This window comes from Serinus canaria, chromosome 7, assembly GCF_022539315.1.
Source record: "Serinus canaria isolate serCan28SL12 chromosome 7, serCan2020, whole genome shotgun sequence".
NCBI lineage: Eukaryota > Metazoa > Chordata > Aves > Passeriformes > Fringillidae > Serinus > Serinus canaria.
In genome coordinates, this window is record NC_066321.1 from 6,887,542 (window position 1) to 6,912,548 (window position 25,007).

The 25,007-nt window shown below is 39.6% G+C and overlaps 1 protein-coding gene across 6 annotated transcripts in view; it reads left to right on the top strand.

The window, feature by feature from the left end:
• The first annotated feature begins 1,506 nt into the window (after positions 1-1,506).
• NCKAP5 (NCK associated protein 5) overlaps positions 1,507-25,007 on the top strand; it is a 276,475-nt gene continuing 252,974 nt past the window's right edge. For all 6 annotated transcript variants that reach the window (XM_018911273.3, XM_018911275.3, XM_050977035.1 and 3 more), the window contains exon 1: positions 1,507-1,669. In XM_018911273.3, coding sequence (XP_018766818.3) covers positions 1,592-1,669 — 78 coding nt within the window. In that variant the 5' untranslated portion in view covers positions 1,507-1,591. The remainder of the gene's footprint in view (positions 1,670-25,007) is intronic.

A 25,007-nucleotide genomic window follows, 5' to 3' on the forward strand; every position in this document is an offset into this window, starting at 1 on the left:
AAATCTTCATCAGCCTCTGTGTCAGGCAGAGTGACACAATGATCTTGATCTGATAAGTTATTATGGGAACTCACTCTGTACATCCATGTGTACAGAGATATTTTCAGATCTGAATTAGTCATTAATAATGAGTAGGTTACTTTAAAGAACATTATAGGGATGTAAACAATCTGTATTATCAAAGACATGGGAAAAGTTGCCCAGCAGCCACAAAATTCCAGAAGTTCAGCTGGGGAATACAACTAGGTAGATTCCACCTCTTATACCTCTACTACTCCTTGCAGTAGAGTGGTGTGAATCTCCATCATTTGGTTGAATTGGTTTCTTTGGCTCCAAATATACTTTTCATTTTATTTCTTTTTTCTTTTTTCTCTTTTTTTTTTTTTTTTTTTTTTTTTTTTTTTTTTTTTTTTTTTTGTGTGTGTGTGTGTGTGTGTGTGTGTGGAAAAGCTTAGAGAGAGGACAGGGAAAAAGAGATCTGTGAGGAATATTTGTATCTATTCTTTTGAAACCTGCAGCCTTTTTCCATCCTGTCTCTTTTTGGAAAGAGCAAAGTTTATTTTTAAAAGATAGCAGTTCCTGCCCCAACCCATTCCCCAAAAACTTCCCAAACAAGAAAACAGCAAACTAAGACATTGGAACATTCTTTTAAAAAAATCTACCTTCTGAGACAAAATGTTGCAGTGAACTGGTGATAATTGACTTTTTAATGTTAACTACTGTAGCTTGAAGTACTACACAGGTTTTGCATCATTGTTTTTGCTGCTTGGTATTATTAGTACCTCTTAATTTGGAAAGCAAAATTGTGTTCCATTGAGAACAGTGTTGGCAGATTGCCTGTGCCTAAGAGACACTCTTAACGTGCAAATAAATGCACATAAGTGGTGCAAACCATGAATTCATACCAGCCTGTTGACAGTGGTGGGTGGCTGCAGCTCCAGCAAGTCCAACTGAACTGGTTTGTTTGCAGACAGCAAAAACAGCTCTGGCCATGCTGGAGTAGCTGCAGGGAAAAGGCAGCTGCAGCCACATCTGAGGATGAGATCAGCCCTAAGGAAGCACTTCCTTCAGCCTCTGCTTAAAAAATGTCTGAAAAAACACATTATTTTATACTAGCTTGTTGAAAAGTGTGTATGTATTGGAATTCCTCTGATTATTGGGAGTGATGTTCTCATTCTGCAGCCAAGAGTGATCAAGAAATGCTGAAAATCCAACAAACCCTTGTTTTCTGTGGGTGTTGCTGTGGAACACAGAGATCATGGCTGTTTGTTCACCATGGTGGTTCCTCTGGTTTCTCTGGTGCATTGGTTTGGCAACTGTATCACCTATGTATGAAAATGCATCCAGGAAGAAACCTTCCAGGCCAAACAAATGGCTTTGATAAGATATCAATACATGACTAAGAAGCTGCCTTGGAAGCACACCCACTTAGTTTGAATTAAAGGAGTAGGATTTAGGACAGGAGATATAATCCAACTTGACAAACTAGTTAAATATTGACAAGAAGCAGAAAGGCAGCAGTGCTTGTGCTGAAGAGAAGGACACGCTTCTGCTTTTCTGGCTGAGCACAGTCAGGATTTTCATACCCACAATGGATGGCTGCAGGAGCCCAAAAGATCCAGCCCAGTCCAGTGCCCTGCATGGTTCATCATTCCTTCAGTTGTTAAAGGTAGGTTTGCTTTCCCAGGAAGCTCCCACCTTGTATGGGAGCAGGGTGGGGACCTCAAAGCTGCTTTACCTTCAAGGGGGTATTTTTATTATGGGTCACACAGTTGCATGCAGGCTTACACTATTGAAAATTTAATGACTGAAAAATAGACAGTGGAACATAATGCTGCACATTTTCTGCTTTGTAAATCAGAATGGTTATGCACATGTGTATGATTTTTTTATTTTAAAGTGTTTATTTAGTTGGTAGAATTATTATAAGACTGTTTTAAACCAGCTATTAGCTAATGGAGAGACCTCATTCCCTGGGGTATTAGGAGATTATGGCTTCATTTACCATAAAGCACAGAGATAGCCAGTGTTCTGCTTTTTATTTGTATTTGTTTAAATTTATATACATACTTTAACTCATTCCATAGCATTTTGTCTCTCAAAAAATCCTCCTATAATCCAAAAGGTTGAGCAGAGATGCTGCTCCACATGATAATTGAGGAGCTATGTAAATAAAACCTGACATATTAACTGCCTTAGATTCCTGTAACTTCATATTTGGAAATATGAAAATGTAGTGTAGATATGAGAAACAGCCATGTTTGCTTTTCCAGCAAGGTAAATTAGTCAGCAGCTGGAACTTCTGAAACAAAAATACTGGAGCCATCTCCTCTGTATTGCCCTTGCAGCAGTGAAATTAGGGCACGGAGGAAAATAAAAAAACATGGTTGGGTTATTGGCACAAATAAAACATAAACCAAATTGTAACAAGCACAGGAGAGAGTGTACAATGAAATATTGACTGTTTATTTTAGCATGTGGTCTCCCTGGGAGACATTTCATAAACACATGATGATGTACATGTCAGAAAGTGATTGTTCTGTACCCCCATAACTGCAGCATTGTTCTGTACAGTTCTGGGGAGCCATATGGCCTGAACATACCATTCAATTCATTAGTGAACATATTACAGCTTTATATAGCCTCAGAGAAATGTGGCAACACGTGATGTAATGCTCATGGACAGTAGTTTGTTGGCTCATTTACCAGTGCTTTAAATAGAACTATGCTGGGCACATTAAATTTTATGGCTTTGCTTCTAAAGCTGGGAAAGTCCCTGCACTCTTTCTTGTTAGCAGTCCCTCTGCATGAAGTGTTGCAGGGAAAGGGAGTTGTGGAAAGAGAAAAGCCTAACATTTATATGCAAGCTGATGTGCAATGGACATTGCCTGGCTCTGCAAACTCTGGGAGCCATGGTGAACCCTGGCTGTGTTCTTATACAGAAATCACAAGCACGTTCTTGATAAAAAAGGAACTTGGATCCTGGCCCATGGTGCTATAGCCAAGGTACCAAACAGAGAAGAAAGCCATATGTGACACTATTTGATTAAGGATTAATATGCTGTGGTTTCATCTAATCAGGAATATTTAATCAATTTTGCCTCCTTAAAACATGATAACCTTTGGTATCTCAAATATCTTTGTGTCCTGATGTGTATGGATCACTAACATTGAAATCAGTTCTCTGATTTTTGCTTTGAATGAGTTTTCTAAGTGTACCTTGGCATGCTGAACTCCTGTTCTGCAGAGTAGTGCAGCCAACATTGGGTAAGAAATAAAAAACTTTCATTGATTACTCTTTGGTCACATCCAGAGCCCTTCCACATGCAGAGCTGCCTGGGTGTGACTCACGTTTGCATTACTGGGGTTTTCTGCTGCTGCAGCTTTATTGAGATCAGGGGAGTTACTGCGGCTTAACCCGGAATTGCACAGTGGTGACATCAGCCTCGTTAATCCAGGAGGGAATTCTGCACATGGAGAGGGATCCAAACTGAATACAGTTTTTCAGAAAGGAAAAATGGAGCTAGGAATCCAATCCAATATAAGGAACTGAGATTATTACATGTAGCACACAGTGGAACGGTATCTGGTCTACAAACAATTCTGTGAAAGAACATTCCTCCCAAATAGAGCCTGATCATTTTAGGTAAATAGTTTAAATTTGCAGGAGTGAGGTCCAAATCCCTGTTTCTAAAGAGAGGTGATTAAAAAAACAAAGGAATCAAGAGTTTTCTCGGAGTTTGCTAGAAATGAAGGAAATATCAGGAGATTTGTGTCAGAGTTAGAGCAAGAATCTCACAATAAGCACTGCTAGGAACCTCATTCCAGACATACTTGAACGTTAGCTCTGATTTGGCTTTGAATCTGAATGCAGACCTCGTTCTCATGCTGAATCCAGAGCCCAAATATATTTTCTCTCTCCCATTTGTTTTCCCAGGCCTTGTTAATTAATAAGATCTGTGTGCATTCCAACCCAAGTTCCAGATTTTGACATCTTGGGGACTTCAGCTATTTAAAGCACAATTCCCATGCATAAGTCATAGTAAACAAGAGTCAGCAGGAAGTTATCTTTCGTTGCTCAAAAAAGTAGTGAGTGCTAAATTAAATAAATAGCATGTCTTTTTAATGTTGTGTCACACAGACTAAAATCAGATAGAGCTTTTATTGAATCTGGCCCAGAGGTTACAGAATAAAATAAATATAATGAAGTTGATTGAATTCTCCTGTTTGTTTCACTGTAGTTGGAGGAAATGTTTGCCTGTGGAGGGGAACAGTTTGAACAAATTCAGAAATACTTTATTTTCCATCTCAGAAACTTGTAAGAAAGTGTTGTATTGTGGAGGAAGCTTAACTTTGAGTGATTAGACTTACATTGTTTTTCAGTGCATTGTCACTTAATGTCATACTCCTATTTATGCAGTGAAAACCCTGGAGCTACCCTGTGTGATTGAGCTAAACCAAATGTTTGGCAGGAGAATGGGGATTTTCAAAATTAGAAGTTTCTTCTTTTGGTGTCTGGTTTTGTTTAACTGTGGAAACAGAAGCTTGCGGGGAAGAAATTTTGCCATGTGATTAAATGGCTGGAAAAAAAGTGGCATGTAAAGTCTCCTCTATGAAGCAAGGTAGCTGAGTTTTCATGCTAGTTTGGAAAAGAATACAACATCTGTTTTGGTAATGGTTTTTGTGGTATTTTTTTTATCAATTTAAATAAAAAGCAAAGAGAACAGCAAAGATGTAAGAACAGACTTCTAAGCCAAGTTCACAAATTGGCTTTAAAAGTGATTAATAACCACTCAACATAATCAGGCAGTATAATGTAATCACAGTTGGGAAAGAATGAGGAGGTTCATCAGGCTCTCTCTGCAAATGCTTCAGAAAACAGTTGTTTAGTTACATTTTGTGTTTCTGGTGAAGTTCCCCTTAGCAGGAAAGGAATTTTGCCATGGAAAGAAACCCAGAATTATCCATTAAGGAAGTGTGTGATCCTTGTTCAGAACCAGGCACCTTCCCATCACTAAACAGGGATGTCCCTGGTTCTTTGGCAGTAATACAACAGTGATCCCATTGCTGCACTTGATATTCCAGCACTGTGCAGTTGTCCCTAATAATAATATCTCTGTGTAGGATATACTTTCAATTCAGGCTGAATTTTGAAGAAAGAATCTTGCAACTTATATTTTCTTTGGATTGTGTTCTGATCCTTGGCCCTGCCTAGGACAGAATTGAAATTGCTTGGCAGCTCCTCCCTGAGACTGGGGCTTTAAAATCCAATTTAGAGATTTTAGATTTGAAATGTGACTTGAATCCTTCTCAACCTTCTTTATCTACTGTGTTCATTTCTCTGTGTAATCCACTCCTCAGGCTCCAAGATGTGATATGAAATGATATTTTTAAAGACATATTATGTGGAATATGTTGAATGTCTTCAAAGGATATTAATAGGAGAATAAGCTCTGGAATTAGCTATGTGTTTTTAGAGTCAATGACAGAAATGCAGTGTTTCAGCAGTGTATAGTAAAAAAATTATTTCTAAAAATAAAAGTTATGGAAGATTTTATTTACTTATTTATTATTTGTATATAATTCTTAGCTTGTACTACGGACTCTTAATGTTCTGTATGAAAGCAAAGAATGACTTTGTGAATTATGGTCTAGTTCATGGGAGACAATCAGGAAGCACCTTACAGGTACAACTGTAACAAGCAACAGGCAGGCCTGGCTGACCCTTCCCTGTGCTCACCCTGGGTACTCATGTCCTTCCCATGTGCAGTTTGCTGGGATTCCATATGGCTCCTCTGCACACTGCCAGACATGTGGGAAAAGAAAAGCCTGGATTGCACACAGGATGACAGGCCAGCTAAAGCCTTCAGATGTTCTGCACTAAGGTCCAGTTGGCTCAAAGGGTTTGTTTTTCTCCCTGTGGCATTTGAACGTGCTGATAGTCAGGTGAGCACTGCAGGCATTTCCAGCCCCATCCACTCCTTACTGAACTTCTCTTTTTAATTCCTAGCTATTCAAAAAGCAGAGTTATTTATAGCATACAGCCACAGGCACAGAAATCAATCTAGTTCCCCAATAATTTTAAACAAACAAACATCTGTTTGGCAAAATATTTACTAGTCAATGCCAGAATTTAATAAAGCACATACAGAAAACACTGATAGAAGGAAGTAAAGGAAAAACAGGAGGAAAGAAGACACTCAGTGAATGCATCTGCTGAAAGGTGGATACTCCCTGTAACTGCTACTGGAGGCTGGAGACAGGATTTTAAATGTGTTTTGGTAGCTGGCAAACTGTCTTAAGGATTTGCTGCATTGCTGCTGGATGGGGCTCTGACACAGCTGGTGCCTTCAGGAACAGTGGTGCTCCGTGTCCTGTGTGTGCTCAGCTTTACCTGCACTTAAGTAGGTTACCTTTTTTTTTCTCAAAACTGAAATTTTGCTGCACATAATATATGTACATGTATTCATGGAATTTGGTACCAATATTATTAATTTTCTAGTTCTTTCTACCAGTAACAGTGGTTTTTAATTTTCTATGCAGTAAACTGAAGTAGTGTGAGGTATAAGTCTGTTCTACAGAAGCTTGGAAGTCTAGAGGAAATAGGTCAGGTAAAGAGACATGACCAGGGCAAAAGAACCCCCTAATTTAAAACATTTTTAACTAGGAGAAGAAGCCCTTTGCTGGCATGTTTGCTGGAACAATGCTCAAAAGCTGGCAAGTGTAATGCAGGCAGGGAAATCTCCTCTGAATTATTTTCCGCTCCAGCCCTGACACGCATCTAAATCCTGGATTTGTTGCTGTTTTATAAAGTGTTCTCAAGAACTTTGGGTTTTTTACTTTTCCACCTTTGCAGTGTAACTTCCCCAGTGTTCCCAATGCCAGCAGTTGTACCCAGACCCTGCTGGGTTTCTGGGTGTAACAGCAGGGACTGCACTGCACTTCCAGCTCCTGCTTCAGACACCTCCCTTTCACACTTGGCACGTGATATCTTTTATCTCTCATGCTGTTCAATACTTAATGCTCTTTTTTTCAAGGATTTGGCTGCAGTTCTGTGGGATTGTTTTTAAAATTTGACATCCTGAAGTTACATTTCTGACATCAACAAAAACTCTTTGCCCAATATCACTGTCCCCTCCATCAGTCACCAACACAGGGAGCTGTGTGTATTTCTGTGAAATATTTTGTCATCCTAATCAGAACTTCCACACCTTTCCAAGGAGATATTAGGAAAGCCAGCAGATCTGCTAATGTCTGGGTATTGTGCTGTTTGAGAGATGAGTTAATGCAATGACATTTTGAATGTAATGACCTAAATACTCTTTCAGCTGACTGTAAAGAAAATGGATAAATGAAGCACATTGTTGTTTATGCTTCATTGTGTAATGTTTTAATAGTCTGTCATGCTTGGTGACAAGGACTTCATCTTAACCCATACTTTTGATGACTTTGTTGGAAATCTTAAATAGAATTTTATATTCCTGTAGAAAATCTCTCTGGTGGCTGGTTTGGGTTTATTTTTTACCCTAAGTTCTCTGAACCTGCCCTCCTGGGACAAAAGTCAAGATAAAGAGCAGTTTGCTGTGCTGTGCAGTGCTCCCCAGTGCTTCTGCTGGGCCAGGATAAATCAAAGGCTGAGCTGGAGCTGTACCTTTCAGCTGGCTCTCAGCACTCAATGTCACCTTTCTGCCACCAGCCCAGGATGATGTATGTTTGCTCTGCTGGTTCCTGGGCTGAAAACCTGACCCTCAAGAAAAGGGTTTCATGTCTTAGGTAAGGAAATGCCTTATTCAGCTCCTGTTGCTCCCTGAACCAAGACTGCAGCCACAAGATCCTACAGGGATTCATGGGGGCAGGGAAAACTCTGTTAGGTGAATTCTGCTCCATTCTCCAAGACAGCATTTCAGGCTGGGGCCCTTGAAAGTCTCCATGGCAATGGAGCCCAAAGCCTGGCAGCCCAGGGATGGGTGCTGCCTTTCTGGTGCATTTGGAGCCTTCCAGAATAAGGAGGGAGGTGGCTCCCAGGGGCTGCAGGGAGCAGAGAGCAGAGGTGCCTGCTCTAATGCCAGGTGCCCAAGTCAGGGCTGCAGGCAAGCACCATCCAGACACTTACCAAGAGTCCAGAGCTGCCTCTGGACAGTGACAGCCCCTGCAATAATAATCAAACAAACTTGTTTGGCAAAATATGTATTAATTTCTGCCAGTATGTAATGGGTACTAGGCACATTCTAGCTCAGCTTTAGAGGACTTTTAAAATTCAGTTGTTGTCTAAAGCAAGGACCATGGTCCACTTTGTGCAGCAGAGCATCCTCCAGCTGAGGTCCTGGCAAGACAACAGTCTTGCACAGCAAATTATTGTCAGACTGAAGAAACTGGAGAGTTTGGTAGTTTGTGGGTTCACTTATAAGTTTTAACCTTGGCAAATGCCTCATGGATTGAAGTGAGGGAACAACTGGTGTAAAAACTGTGGAGTTGGGGTCCTGCAAGAATGATTTGTGTGAAGTACAGAACTTCAATTGGAAAGTTAAAGATATATATAGCTATAGCTAATGCACAGCATTTATTGGAACATGCCTCAATAAATCTTCCTTTTATAGGATAATTAACTACAAGGAGAAGGGAAAGTGGGAAAATTATAAGTGGAAAGTCTTTTATTTGCCAAAGCTCTGTGTTGAAGACATCTTACATAGTCAGTTATATACTGTGCAAAGACAGACCAGGGATAGAAAATCCCACTGGCATCACTAGAGTTTTCTGTTCTTGCCTGACATTAATCTCTGCTTTCTTTACACTCTGATTAACTGTTTTCAGTTACTTTTTGTGGTCGCAGCTTGGAATTAAATGAGACAAACCATGTTTAAAAATCAGAATGCATTCTGGCAGACAGATTGTTGGCACTGGTTACTCTTTCTGTGCTGTGCATGAAGCTGTGATCAGGATCTCCAGTGAGCAGAAGTAAGGCCACAAGTGGATCTGTGCAGAGGAGGATGTGAAGTTGAAGATACTGCTAGTTTAGGAGTAGAAAATGATGTGGAATATCAAAGACGTTGTTTCACATTTTATTAATAGTTTCCTTGGTTCCCTCTTAATTCCACAAAATAGTCACACGTTTTCTGGCCCCCCACTCTGCAGAGTAACTTACAGGCATACACTCTGTTAGACTCCTTCAAACTCTGCTTCAGGAGTAAACAAATGGTGGCTGCTTTATAAAACTCTTGACACTGTTCCAGGGTTTAAAACCTCTGTTTATCCAGGATTCAGCAACGACAGAAATTACTTTCATTACAGAACTCTAGTAATGCTCTCTGCTAAAGCTCGAGTCCTTGAGATATCATTCATTAGCTCTCAAATTTATATTTACTGTATATTGTCTGCAGGCAGAATAGTTCTCCTTTTAATGAAGGAGGATTGCATTTTGCTCCTTGATCCATGTAAGTCAGCATCTGATGTTATCTTGGAGATAACTAACAAACCTTGAGTTTAAAATAGAAGGGCAATGAGCTGCTCCCCCTGTGTCAGGAAGCCCTCCAGATCTTCCCAGAGTGCTGCTCTGCACCAGGGGAGGAAGGAGGGACTCCACTTTGGTGTGAATGTAAATATATCCAGGGAGTTATAAAGAAGAGGAAGTTTAAATATAAACAAAATAGTAAGAACAGCAAAAATAACACAGTGAGCTACCAGGAAGTGACAAAACTTCCGAAGAGAACTGGAAGGAAAGAGATGGAGAGGGCACAGATGAGTGCAGTGTGTCAGTGGACATGAGTTCCTCTGGGAAGCAGGGACAGGGTGGGATGGGAGCACTGACTCTGACCCTTCTGCCTTGCCCATCCCAGTGAGAAGCTCTGCACATGGAGCACTCCTGGAAGCCTGCATCCTTCCATGCTTTAGAGAAACTTGTGTGGCTTTGTTTTTACCAAGAGAACCCTCAAAAGGATGTGAAATGAAACCCTAAGTGGTATCAAGCTCACAAAGGACAGCAGACTAAAATGAAAAAAACCACAATTTCTGGTTTTGGTGGTCTGGTTCTTGGTTTGGAAGTCTTTTGGCAATGGTTTTACCTTGGCTGAAGCCAAGGGCCTCACTGTAAGGTGCTGTGTGTCCTGTCACTTCAAACACAAAATAAGATCCAAGATTCTGAGCTAACAGAATTGTGAGAATATTCTCAGAAATAAGAGACTCCAGACTGAAGAACAATTACTACTTGTCATATTTCTCCTCACAGCTTGTACTACACTCTCAGCATTTTGCAGTTCTTAATTTTTTTTGGCCTGCAATAATTTGCAGTTTTTCTAACACAAAGGACAAGTGATAGCTTAGAAGCTACCTAATGAGGAATTGTCTTATCTGCATCCAGGGATTCAGCTCTTGCAGCTTCAGAGTGCTTAGACCAGAGGGTTTGGATACCCAGGTGCCCACGGCCACGTGTTTAAATGAGTAAAATGTGTTGCTTTGGCTGGGGGGCCATAGACCCTTAGTGCATCACTGACTGTGGCAGCTCTTCAGTCAGCCAGTGAAGGAATGAAATACCAGGTGTTATGTGACTGTAGTAATTAATGACATGTACCAATTCAGATTAAATACACAAAGCTTGATTTTATGGAATATCTAGGTAGGGACAAAGGAACTCAATTGTACCACAGAGTGTTTTGAAATGTGCTTTTACATGACAACCATATTAATTCATTATAATCCTTTTTTTTTTTTATAGCAAGGGATATATCAATCCAGCTTTGAATTAGGCACATTTACATACTACCAAGAGTTACAACTCATGGGCAGTGACTTCTGACATGTGTTGAGCTTGTCATCATTCAAGAAAGGTTCCAGAGCAGGCAGGTTTTGCTCTCGCAAAGAAAAGCAAATCTGGATGTCCTGGCCACTGTTAGAACAGGAGAGGGTACAGAATTAGGCTGTGTTTTATAAAAATAATCTACTCCCTGATGAATGGATTCTCCCTCCTGATGTAGATGAATGTCAGCAGAGTATCTGCAGCATATCTGTGTCAGTAAACACTCTACTGATGACATCCTATGGAGGCACTCACTGAGCCATCTCTTCACCTTTTCCAGCAGTATTTCACACACCTTTTCCAGCAGTATTTCACACACAAGTACTCTGTGTTACTGAGTCAGGCTTGGTAGATTATTTTCTAGAGCAAATCAATTAGACTGCCCTGATCTGCAGATGAATTGTCATAGTGGGGCCTGACTTAAGCAAGCTCTTCAATGTTGTGTTGTTGTCTGCACAAAAGATGTGACCTCCAGAGGAGCACAACAGCTCCACTGAATTTACATATTGCTTATTTAATCTGAATTAATGTGGCCAAGTATGCAGGTACACTGAATAACCACTCTCTCAAAAAGCAGTCTATAATTTTGTCCAACTCATTTTGGTGTAGGATAGAGGAGGCACACTACTCTGGCTGATCTTTGTGCCCTGAAAAGATGCTCTGAGAAAGCAGGTAGACAAATCAGAAGTGTGACAGAGCTTTTATCCAAATGCTGTTTGGATTTTTATGTGAACAAAAGTTTGATTGGCTTGGGGTTTTCATTATTTGTGACAAACAAAGCTCAGATGCTGTAGTGCCCTGCAATTGCTTGGCTGTCTTTATAGGGACATTTGTGAGCTTGGCACATCTTTCATTTGAAATGAAGTGGAAAATCTCCAGCACTGTGTCTGGTGTGGGTTTCATCACATAACTTTCAAGCAACCATAATCTACAGTGAATTTTCACTAAAATAAGATACATGTTTCCTCAGATTTGGTGAAAAGAGTAATAAAATGTGGATTAGCTGCTGAAAACTCTTATGAAAACATATTTTCAGTATGTGAAAGGGGAAGGAAACTATTTCTCTGTCTTCACAATGAAATGGAGAGAAATAATTTTAAAATCAGCTCAGTCTCTTTTTCACTGCCTTACATCTATGATGCTCCATGCCCTTTGTACTGGTGTCAGATAGAGAAAACTCATGAATGATGCACCTTTGTAGTCACAGCTGCAAGAGCTTCAGCCCTGCACGTTTTCCTATGAAGGTTAAATAAATAAAACAAGCAGTCAGTAGGTAGTTCTTGAATTCCTGCTGAAAACCAAGGTTTAACATCCTTTCAGCAGGGTAAGGTTGAATTTATGTCAAAAGAACTCCATGATAAAAATCCTCAAACTTTTCTCTGAACTACAGAAAATCAACATTTTTCAGTTTCTTAATTTCTTGTAAAGTTCTTGCCCACCTTGAGGAAGGACTGTGCAAGGTTCTGTGTTTCAGCTCCTTTCAGATTTTTAAGAGATGCTTGGATTACATATTGCACCTAGAGTTGTGGTGATGGTGGCCACATGGCATTAAAATAAAGCAGCAGCTCAAATCTGGGCCATTTCCCCTCACAAATCAGGGGTCAATCTGCAAACAGCAGAAGGTGAAAAGCCCTACTGAAATTCTTTTTCCTTTTCCTGTAAGTTTTTTGTTTGTTTGTTTTTCTTTTTTCCTTTGCTTTTTTTGTCCTAAAATCTCCCAAAGCACTCCTGGCAATGACAATGCAGTTACAGCCACTTGTGTGGAATATCAGAACAATATCACCAGACTTTTGTGTAGCCTATCAAAATTTCCTTGGTACCCCTTTACACTAATTATCTCAGTTAATTCACTCCAAATGCCAGTCTTGGCAGAGTTGCCACTCCAGAGATAGTTCTGTTTGGTATAAATATACCTGTATGATGTAGGACTACAAAAGGATGATCAAAAACCCGTGTGGTGGGCATGTGATGAGTTCAGTGGGGTTCTAATGTCCATTTTTGGGTTGCTGTGTTAGAGCTTTGCGTAATTCACTTGGAAATAGAGGGAGTGGGTGCCTGCATATTTTGAAAGTAGGGTGCATGTGTGGTGTAGGGTCTTGGCTGAGCCTGTGTGACATGTGCAGTTTTCTTTGCTGGCCCTTTGATACTCTGAGGTTGGAAAGCTGGTACTGAGGAAAGATCATGTATCCCAGTTTGTTCTGTCATGAACAAACTAAAAGTTACTAGATGTTATTAAAAGCTGTGCTCATTTCCAAGTTGACTTTTAAGCATGTGCAATATGTTAGCCAAAACCTTTAGCTCCTCCTTATTGAGCTCAAAGCACTGAGCTGTGAAATAATGGTTAGAATTGATCACAGATCCACAACACAGCCCACCTAATGTGATAAAACTCCTTTAGGGATAAGGCACAATGAAACAGGATCTGAAGGCAAGCACATGATGTGTGTACTTTATAAATTGTATATTAAATTATTGTCCTTTGTTACTTTCAAACTCTTCTGTTATTCACCATGTCTATAGATCTTAATGGAATAAATGCAGTGTCTGAAGGTGGAGAATATTACAGCTTATTTTGGCATAAATTGCTTGATTATTGGAACTTCCTATTAGAGTTTCCTGTAAAGCTCATTTATGGAAATAATTAGAAACAAACTCTTCAGATCCACTTTGCCAGACTAATCTCCTTTACAAATTGCCACTCCAAAGTAATTGCTGTCTCTGTGTTCTGAGAAACTTTATCACAAGTAAGGAATGCAATATTAAGTTTGAAAATTAATACACAATAATCTTCTGAAGAGTGTTGGACAGCACATAATGAGCTTATGCTTTTGCAAGCAACTGAGTGAGGAGAATATTGCTGGAATGAAGGAGGAGAGCTGGGATGGGTCTGAATCCTTTTGAATTAAATTTCATAACTTAGAGGATAAGTAGAGCTCTGATATCTGGTTAGCAGCTGGACAAGGTAAACAGCATTGTGACCCTTTGGAAAGGAATATTCAGTTTTTAGGGAACTGGGTTTGAATAGAGACAATCAGAGTAGTTATTTTAGAGACTTGAAACAATACTAGAGGGATGTACCCATGCTCAGACTGAAGTATGATAGAGCTGTGAGTGCAACATGAACTCTTGTCATCTGGCAGAAAACCTCCACAAATGTGGCTAATTGGGAATGCTGGACACTGGAAATGTAAATGTAGGTGTTAAATTCACAGGCTTTGCCATAGGAGAGATGCTCATCAGCAATTTTTCATGTCTTATATTTTCTTAAATATCTCATGGTAAATAATTACCATTTGCTGCACAGCAAAAGGAAGAGATCTAATATTCTTCTTGACTGGAAGAATTTCAAATATAACTGAATATATCTTCTCTTGAGGAGAAGAAAAGATCAGCAACCAATATTGTTTCTCTGTGCCTTTTAGAAAATTCATGAATCTGTGAGTTCTCTCCTAGTTAAAGAGTAGGTCTGGGATTGATGTCAGCTGGTAACATCACTGCCAGTTGCATTGCAACTTAAAACAGACATCACCAGGGGCTTTTAAATGTCATTTCTGCAGAGTCAGATCATGAAGCCCAATTCCTTGCAAGACAGCATGTTTCCCTCTGCACTCAGCTCTGGCACTCTAGCTACTGTAAATCTTTAGCACTTCAATTTTTTAATTTTTTTTTCAAACCAGAGTTTGCTGTACAAGAGATGAATAAAAAGCCCTGTGTAATTTGCAAAACATTTCACAGGTAAAAATGGTCCAGAACCAAAAGCAGCCTCCTATAAGTGTGCTGTCTGGTGAGACACACCCAAAAACCTGAATTCACTCATCAGAGATGAGTGGAGAATTGAGGTTATAAATACACCTTAAATACCAGAGTTATTAAAGGTGATGTGCAGGAACATTCCCCACACTGCCTCAGTTCAGAGCCTCAATAAAAACTCCCTTGCTCCTGGGGCTGGAGTGAGACCTCTCTTTGCTGACAGCCCCAGCATCAGCTGTAAATAACCTGTGTGAAAACATTATTTGAAGACAGGGAGCAAACACTTCCCAGAGCCACAGAGCAAATGGGTCCTGCAAGTTCCTCTCATTACCCACCTGATGATTTCTTGTTTATCCTGGAGGCAGCTGCCTTTCTGTCCTCCCTCAGCCTGGAACAAGCTTTGGAGCCTGGACAGCAGCTTCCCTAGGAGAGCAGAGGGTGAAGCTGTCCCTCTCACTTTAACCTGGAAACCACTGCACCAAATGAACTTAAAAGGGCAGTGAGAAAGTGGATGGGCCACAGCCAGTACCTTAAAATGACAACAAACACTTTCTGCAAACAGATGTTGATGCAAATCAACACATTTTTCTTATTTCCCAACTGTAGAACTACCCACGACTTGGGTTTCATTATTTCTAACCATCTGTAGATGCCTCTTGTTTCATAACTTTATTTTCTGCCCACAACTTACTCTTTTAATTATCTACTCACAAACTTACTCTTTTAACCATCAAGTGACCAGGAATTACTTGGAAATGCACAAATAGTATCTGCTGCTTAGAAAGAAGTGTAGGGGAATTTTAACTCATTCCTTCATTTCTCCTTTGCAAATCAAGATGGATCTGTTTGTCTAAATGAACATGCTTAAGGTGTAAAAATATTCTGAAGATATGTACATACAAGATGGTTCCCCTTTGAATATTTATTTACCATTTGGCCAAATATGAAGCTTTTCCTTAAGGATTTTTTATTCCAATAAAATGACAATAATAGGATTTGAGTACTGGAAACACTTGGATCTTTCTAGCAGGTTCCAAGGGCAGCAGAGACACATTTCTCAATTGATACAGATGTAAATGATGGCTCTGTGCTTCTTATAGGTTTATGTATTTGAACCACTGAGTACTCTACAGGAATGAGAAATTCACAAAACAGTTCTAAAATCCTGCAGAAAATACAATTTTCCATTAAATTTCATGTTTTTTTCCAGAAGAGCTAATTTCTTAAATGGGGGGCAGGTCGAAGGAATAAATAGTGAAAGGGAGCATTAAGACCTCTTTAGAAAATTAGACTTCACAGAATCAAATATACATTAGTAAAACTTTAAATTGGCTTCATTAACTTCTCTAAATTATACATGCATTAATGGGATTCTTATTATTAATTCATGCAATTGTTTATACTACTTTTTGGATAGGGCTTTATTTATTTATTTATTTATTTATTCCTGCTATTCCAGCACTGCCTTGATGAGACTCATTAAATGTAACAGCATTTGGCAATTTATCACACAGATTAAAAGCCTTTCCAGATCACCTCTACTCACCCTTTCTTTTGGACAACATTTTTGGCATATATCTGGGATGCAATGAATTGCACAATTTTCTTGTATGCAGCATTTAAAAAACTGCATGCCTGAGCAACATAGTTGAGTTTTCAACCATAATTCTTTTATTTTCTCTCATCTATGCTTATTTAAAATAAGTCTTTTTTATTTTAGTGTTGATTCTAACAAAAAAAAATAAAAAAAGCTTAAAAAAGCATAAAGTAGTGTAACAGCTTGGTTAAAGTCAATAATGGGCATTACCTGACTGTATTTTATCAACTACATTCAAAAGGTGCTGTAGAAGAGCTTTTTAAATGCTAAAAAGCTCTATTATTTAACACCATTGTAACATCAGCAATATATGGAATAATGTATTCCCAGTGATGCATAATGAGGCTGTAAATTCCTTCAAGGGTTCTGGCAACATTATGAACCACCAGAGCAAACCTGGATTTTGTTTTGGTTTTTTTGTCACCAAAAAGTGACAATCAAGAGTCAGAACAATCAATTTATGCAGCTTTTCAAGCAGATTACCCCTTCAGAGCATGGTGGGACAGCAACCAAAGTGTTGCAAGCCCAAACCCCAGCCAGGCTGGATGGCAAGGGGGCAGTGCAGGGGATGGGTGATGTGAAAGAATCATCCAAAGTCCTGATACTCCTGGAGTGTCAACCACTGGGTGAAAGGGTGTCATATGGATATTTTTTTCCAAAGGCTCAGCTGTAATAGTTTCTTACTGAAAGTCAGGTTTTAATTAGAGAGTCTCCATTTCAGATTTATTCCTGTGCTCACAGGCAGCAGTGCTGAGCAGCAGGTTAATACAAGATTATGTGAGGAAGCCAGCAGTTGCTCTGCATAAAGATACATACACCTCAGGGTGTGTTTGTCCTTCTGTTACAAGCTCATCTGAATGTTTTTCTTCTATTACTGGTGATTTGAGAATTGCTTAGGCCAGCAAACATTCATCAGTAATTGCATAAAATAAAATTTACAACGTGATCTGTAGAAGGGTAGTAAAAATGATGAGGGTCACTTATGAGGAATGAAAGAGTGGCAGAGGATGATGAATGTTTTGAAGTTTTTAAGATCTAATTATTTTTCTGCCTCTGTAGTTTTTGTCCCTTCCTTTCCAGCCAGCATTAGCAAGATAGTAAAGGACATCACACCTGCACCAGCTTAGTGGCAGCCACACTGTGATGACCTGAACTGCAGAGTCTGTGACTGTCCAAAGCTTTAGATTTTATTTTGGAGTCGTCACACAAACAGGCTTTTCTAAAACAGCTCCTTGGATTGCAGTTTCCTTATGAACATCTTGTTTCCATGAGTATGTTTCTTTGCTCCCTGAAACTTTTTGGGTTTGCACTCTGTCTCCACCTGAAATGGGAGGATTTTCCTACCAAATCCTGTGATTTCTTTAGCTGGATCTTCCATGGTGGAAAAGCTTGGCACATTCCTCTTTTCTTGTCCACTCTTTATGCAAATATGTGTGTTTTCTGGGACATCCCAAGCCTGAGGAAGGAGGGAAGTGGGGAAGGGCTATCCCATGACCTTGGCTGGAAGTTGTGTTAGTCCCTGGTTCTTGTTATCCAAGCTGGATGGGCTGAATTGCTTGTGACAGATGTGCAGTGATCAACCACAGTGAGCTTGCCCAGCTCTGAAAAGGACACAGAGCTAAGGATGGAGAAGTTAAGTTACAAAGAACTGTTGTCTACATAATTTTCAAAGTGCTGTCCACACAATTGTGACTTGTTTGAATTTATACCATATCAGATCTCCTTCATGGGAAATCACGAACATTGGCTGGAGGCGTTTTCAACAAAGGAACTTTATAGATGCTTTAAAAATACCTCTGATGCATTCTTCAAAATATGTACATCAACATCACCCTGCACCAGTTCATATCCATCTGCAGAAAAGAGGGAACAACCTTGCCCTCTGTGCAGTGCACGAACCTCTCTGTTTATAAAACCTGTTTGGTTTGTAACATCCTGGCAGGTACTTTCTCCTAATCCCTGGGGCGGTGGAGAGGAAAGATTCAGCGGTCACTGTTGTGCAGAATTATCTCAAACACAATAGATTTTCCTCATGACAAATCACACATAATCTCCATAGCAACTGCACATAATTATGCACAAGATTTCAATGTAGCAACAAAAATAAGTGCGGCAAGAATTGTAAAGAATAGTTATATAGTGTGAGACAGATGTGGGAGTAGATTACGTATAGAAGACTGAGACACAGCTGTTCTCAGATGTAAAAAATAAACAAAAGACAGCAAGATTGCCTAGAGAGTGGAGATTAAATCAGTGTATTATCTGTAAATTGGAGATGATGGGCTCAAATATCTCCTCATAATATAGAAGTTCCTGATAGTGCCACAACAGTTTGAGGAATGCCAGCAGCAGTTTTATCCTACTTTCATAGGATTATTACATCTATAAAAATGATCTCTGAGTTGTGAATTGGCATGCAAGAGTTAAGTGTAGCAGGGTTTGGTTGCTGGGGTTTTTTCCCAAATTTTATTTCAGTATGTTCGTACAGATTTATTAAAAGGAGTTTAAAAATATTATGGGGAGTTTTGTCATCATCCTTATTTATTTATCTACATTTAAATAATCTATGTCCAATCAATCAATCAGTCAATTAAGTAATCTATCTATTTGTTATCTATCGGCTCTTTGGAACTCAAAGGCTGGTGATATCTTCCATACGAGCAGATTTCTATGAAGAAAGGACTTTCATAGCTTTTGATTTCAAAGCTGCACAAGGATTTAGGGAGAAAATTGGGGAACAATTTTAAATTTTTTTTTTATGCCTCATGCAGTGTTTTTTATTTCTCCCAGTGCTCTTGGTACTTTGTACAGAATCCTAAAATTAACAGCCAGCCCACCTGTGAGCACATTAGCAGTGTAAATGCAACCCACAGATTATATATTCTGCTATGTGTTCCCATGCTGATGAATCCAATGATCTCATTGTTGGAGCCTGTCCACCTCAGAAGTGGGGGCATCTCAGAGGCCCTGAGTATTTTGAGCTTCAATGGTATTCCAGGATACCCAGCAGCAGATTCAATAATTAAATTCACACTTCAAGGGCAATAATTCTGTGTCAAGATGTATCTATGATTAAATCATTCTGATGGTGATTTTTTTTTAATTATCATGGCCTGATCCAGAGCACCACATTTAACCTGGCTCTTTTGAACTCAGTCAGGTTGTCTCCAGCTGATTTTGAATAATGCCACAAAAACATTGATGTAATTACATTAATTAAATGCTCAGCTAAAAATACAGGAGAAGAAGATATACTAAACCAATCCATAAAGTTTCATTCAGCTATTTGTATTCAGCTAATGCTATGTGCTTTATTCAAATTCAAAGATTTATTTTGATCCAGAACAAATTTAAGCCATAGCAATGGATAACTTCTTACTTTCAATATTTTATGCAACTTCATTTCAAGCCTATCTTCCTCAAGTACCAGATCCCATGGATAGCAGAGATAGGTTTGGTATTGCTAATGGTAGTTTTGGTTTTGATAATGTGCCTTATTGAAGACTCCCAGTTTTGTTCATAGATGAGAAAAGATAGCCCAAGAACTGACCATCCTTCCTAATCCATGAGGTTTTTCCCTCCTGAAACATTCATAATTTTTAATTGGAATAATTTTTAATGTGACGTGAAACTCCTAAGACATCTCTCTGCCCTTGTACCTTCCAGAGATATCATATTTTCCTCTTTGGATCTCCTGGATCTTCCCTGTATTTAAAAACTAAATCTCTTGTCTTCCAAGAGGTGGTAAATATCTCCACTGTCCTTCCTGGCTGCTGGCAGGCTGTGGGCCATCGTTTGGGTACCTCAGGAACAAATTAGGGCAAAAGTCTGTGCATTGTGATTCCTCCTCCTCCTCCTAAGAAACAAAAGGTTTGTAGGAGTGAAGTGTGCAGTTCAGAGTGGAATTGCCCTGGCTTGCCAATGATGAGCTCTGCTAAATCCAGGCAAGGTTTATCCCAGGAGTCTCTGGCTTTTGAGTCCACTGACTTGCACTGATGTGAATTATTTGTTTAGAATCCTCCTTAACAGACCATTCAAGTTTATATTACCTTCTGTTTTTAATTTATGTCACTGCTATTCAATTGGTTTATTAATGTTAGGTATTAATGGGTTTTAGACTTTTTTCTTGCATTCAGTATATCGCTTTTTCTTACAATACAATTAAAATCCTTTTCAAATGAAGCAAAGGTGACTACAAGAAAATAATTGAAAGTTTGACTAAGATTTTCTAGAAACAAGGATGCAAGCACTGCATCCTGTTGAGGTCTATTAACATTTCCTACCACAAGATGTTCTGTCTGCTAATATAAAACATAATAAGATGATTTGTCAGTAGATATATGCTGAACTTCTTATTCCACTCTCAGTCCATTTTATTTGCATATAAAGTGGCACATTTAAGCTCAACAATAACTAGTCCTGAAGGAATGATATTTAAGGGGAGAATATAATTAATCTATTCAGGTCATAAACATTTTCTTCAGGGCAATGGGCAACCATCTAAGACAACATTCATAATCATTCATGGACATTACTAAAACACTTTAGAATGAGCTGGCAAAGCTGAGGATGAGCAAAATATTGCCATTTTCTTCCAAGGACATCTTTATGTTTGTCTTATGCAGCTTTTTGAGGATTATATTAATGAAAAAAAATCCTTTCTATTTTTTGTATTTGGCTTTGTGCTGATGCTGCATTGTGTTCCACAGAGTGTTTAAACATGATGCAGTTATTGTGTTTCCCATCATTTTATGTCAGAACTCAAAAAAGCACGCAGGAATTTTGCTATTTTTCAAATATTATGACCACCTTAAATGGAAAATAGTTACAGGGCTTTTCAGATCTGCCAAAGAAGAAGGCATTTTTCAAGTACATTTCCATGCTTCTTTATCTTGGATGTCTTGGCACATATTTTTATAAACTCCAAATATTTCAGAATTCTTTGAAAGTTACCTGGATGAAAGAGGAGAAGGAGGAGAGGAGGAAATTGGACACTCTGGTCTGCTGAATATTGTAGCACCATGCAGGATTCTCCTGTCCACTGAGTGTATTAACTGAAAGTGCAAGGGGAGTTCATGTTGGTACCAAACAAAATTCAGAGGATGATGATGGGTTTAAATGCAAAAGCTGTGTGGGAAAACATGGGGGAGCCTGTCTCAGCTACCTGAGTTCACATGTGCACTCATTGTGACTTAGTAATTTTTAAAAAAATGAAAGATAAAGGAAAACACTCCTAAGCAGTCACAAAAGCCCACAGTCAATAGCATTTGCTAAACCACTCTGTTGCTGTGGCATAGGCTCAAACCTGTCTACCCAGCATACCAATGCATGTTTTTAGGGCAGCTTTGTGAAATAAATGTTCTAATTAAAAAATATATATTTGAAATTAATTTTATTTAATTAGGCACAAAAGGGCCCACAGATAACATTTAAGCCTAGAAAGGAGGTACACTGAGACACTTGTGAGGCACTGTATCACCCTGTGATGAACTGGCTTAACCACACACAGATGTCACAGAAAAGTGACAGTCACAAGAGAGAACCTGAAATAACTGGTAATTACTGATCACAGTACAATGTAAACCTTTTTTATGTTGATTAACTGTAACTAATTCATGTGAATTTATCATCTTTATAATTGATTTTAGCTATTTTGTGGATGCTGCTAAAGAAAACAACAGCCCGCATTTAGCAGGCAGGAACCACTCAGTTATTGTAGATGCAGCAAGTGATTCAGTTTGGTCTTTAAAGTCCAGATTTGCTTTAATCTCAGCTTTAATTTGTTCCCAACAAATTCCAACTGCTCACAGAGCAGTGTCAAAGGACTGGCCACAGCAGATGATCAATTTGTCATGCTCTTATTATCACTGCACTTCAACTTGGAGGAAAGTAGAGTTTGGTTTGAGCTTGATAGAGAGAGGAACCAAAAGCTGCATATCTCTGTCATAAGGCAGATGGGTTGGTGTCAGTGTGTGCATTTTGCTCTGGGAGAGAGGGAAAAACTGTGCAGCCACCCTGCATGATTCACAGCATTTTCCTCAGGATTGGATTTTTAATAGTCAGACATCTAATTGGCCAAGCAGACGGCTGCTCAGACAAAAATGAGAAGGCTGTAGGGGCAGAGCTGTCTTTCTGAAGGCCACACAACTATTTGGGATTTAGGCCTTCTCTGAAAATGTGTTTCTAATTTTGTCATATCTGTGGGAAAAAAATTCTGAGCCTCGGCGGGATGGAGTGAAATATTTTACTTTATATATATATATATATATATAATATATATATATATGGGGGGTGATTTCATGGTTTTAATGGCCTTTAAAAATGTGATCACATTTATCCTGTGAGCTCTTCAGGTTGTCTCACTCTTGGTTTTCTACTGACAGCTGTTCAGCTGCGTGCTCAGCACCTCTCCCCAAGCAGGTGAGCAGTTCTGACATGGCTGATTGCCAGCCATGGAGGGACTCCCCTTGTCTCATCCTCTCTCTGCTCTGCCCTCTGTGATGGGCTTTTACCTTCCTGATGAGAAATCAAACCCTCAGAGTGAATGCAGTGGGGCAGCTTGCAGGAAGCAAATGGCAGAGCTGGCAAGGAGAGGGTAACAGGATTTTCCATTGGCTCCATCTCTGCAAATTTCCACTGGGATAAAGAGAGTTGCAGCAGCAGAAAAATTCATTGCATCTGGACCAGCTCTGTGGAAGGAGGCTTTCTGTCTGTGGTGTGACAGGAGAGGCATGGCCTGGAGAAAATCAATGATGAGGCAATTGAGAGCAGTGAGCTGTTCCTACAAAGTGCAAACTTTTCAATCACCATTGTAGGAAGATAATAAGAATCTTTTCATTTGTACTGTAGAAACATGTTCAAGGCAGCAGCAGAGGTGTAATAGACTTTGCTTCTGGAGCTGACAGCAGGGGATTGAGATAATCCTCAGGCAAATACTGGTCTCTGTGATTTCCCCTCTTATTTTATGAAAGTTCCTATTTCTTTCCTTAAATCTGAGGCCTGTTTCAGCTTCCTGAAATCTCGAGCCCTCAGTGAAAGAGCTGGATGGAGCCAGGAGTTCAGGCACCTCCTGCCTAAAGCCTAAACCTGCCCCACACCACTGGCAGGGACAGAGGTTTTAGAAATGGGATTTAACAGGAAAAGCCACCTCCCTTTTGCCATCCCCAGCCCCCTTGATGGAAGCACTGCAGGCAGATCCAGTGATGCATTCCCATCTACCTGTTCTGGTCCTGCTGGAAAGAGACAGCAGGGCACTGTAATGAACAGAAAATGTTAAATGCTTGGATAAAAGGTAAAATTCACCTGTATTCAGTCTACCTTTTAAACATCATAAACCCTGAGAGAAACTGAATGGTTATTCAAGGGACTTAGGTATTTCCCAAAATCCTGCAGTAAAACTTTTCTTCTGCAAGACCAGTACCACTGAAATGAGAGGATCCTGAGTTCATCAGCTCTGATCTCTCTTCATAAAGATGGTGATCTTTAATGTTTTTAACCCTGAAGAAGTGGGAAGATATCATCTGGTACATAATCCTTTGTGAATGTAGGAAGAATCACTGTCAGGTTGTTCTGCTTGGAAGTCTGGGGACAGCCCAAGATGAAAAGCCTTCCAGGAGAGGTCAGCTGTGAAAGGTGTGCTCATGTGTAATGGAGTTCTCTTGAGAAATTTCAAGTCCCTCCTGGCACCCTGATGATCTGCCTCCAGTGTTTCTTTCTGAATGCCTGCACTTTATTACCTCCTAAGGAGCTCCCAGGGCCCCCAGTGAAATTTGTTCAAGTGTTTGCAATCACACCAACCCACCCAGCCAGCCCCATGAAGTCATGCTCCAAAACTGCAGGATGTCAAGTGTCCTTGGCATTCCTTCATTGCCTCTGGAGCCCAGGATCCTCCTGCTAGCCCTGACCCAAGACCAGACTTATTTATGACTTACAACTAAAGCAATGTATGTGGTTTTTATTAAGCAAAAGCCCAGGGGACTAGTTCTTAAATGAAGCAAAAAAAATGCACAGGAGCCTAAACATCAGTCATTTCTGTAACATACCAGGCTCTCCAGCAAATCATAGTGCAACTGATGCATAGCACAGTTTGTACTACAGACTAATCATGTCAAGGTGACTGAAATGGGCTCTTCATTCATTTACAGCCTTTTCTGTGTTGCCAAGGAACTAATGCATTCACTTTAACTATAATAAGGATGAAATGCATTGCTATTTTAAATGGAAACCACTTTTATGCAATCAAAGTAAAGTAAAAATTTTGAAGTGTTTGTGGTCCAGATGAACTGCATGACTATTGCTACTGGTCTTGCTGTTTAAACCATTTTACTGACTGTGGCTGGTTACTCTTGCAGGCATTTGCAGGTCACTTGAGGCTGCATTTTGCTTGACATCACTGGAGCTGACTCCTGGACAGTTAATGATAAAAATTTTCCTGCAATAACATTGTCACTTGTAAACAAACAGAAATGTTCTAAGTAACACCCAACATCATGTGAAGGTTTGAGGTTAAGCACCCACTTATTTTAATAGCTTTATTTGTTTCACTCAGCCTTTAGAAGCCATCATTGACACTGGACCATTGCTTTTAATTGCCTCACTTAAAAGAGCACATTTCAAAGTCTGTAATTGTTTATAGGGTTCATGACTGTTAAAGCATTGGTTGTACAACTGATATGAAGAAATTTTTTTTTTACACTTTTTGGATTTTCAGCCTGGCAGGTAACAATAAGTAACACTCAAGTGAGCTGTCCCATGGAAAACAGATTTTCATAGTCAGTTTTCTTATGCAGGGCAGAGAATAGCTGTGGAGTCACTGGTATTTAATGTGAGCTGGCAGGAGCACAGCTGGCCCTGACATGTGTCACAACACAC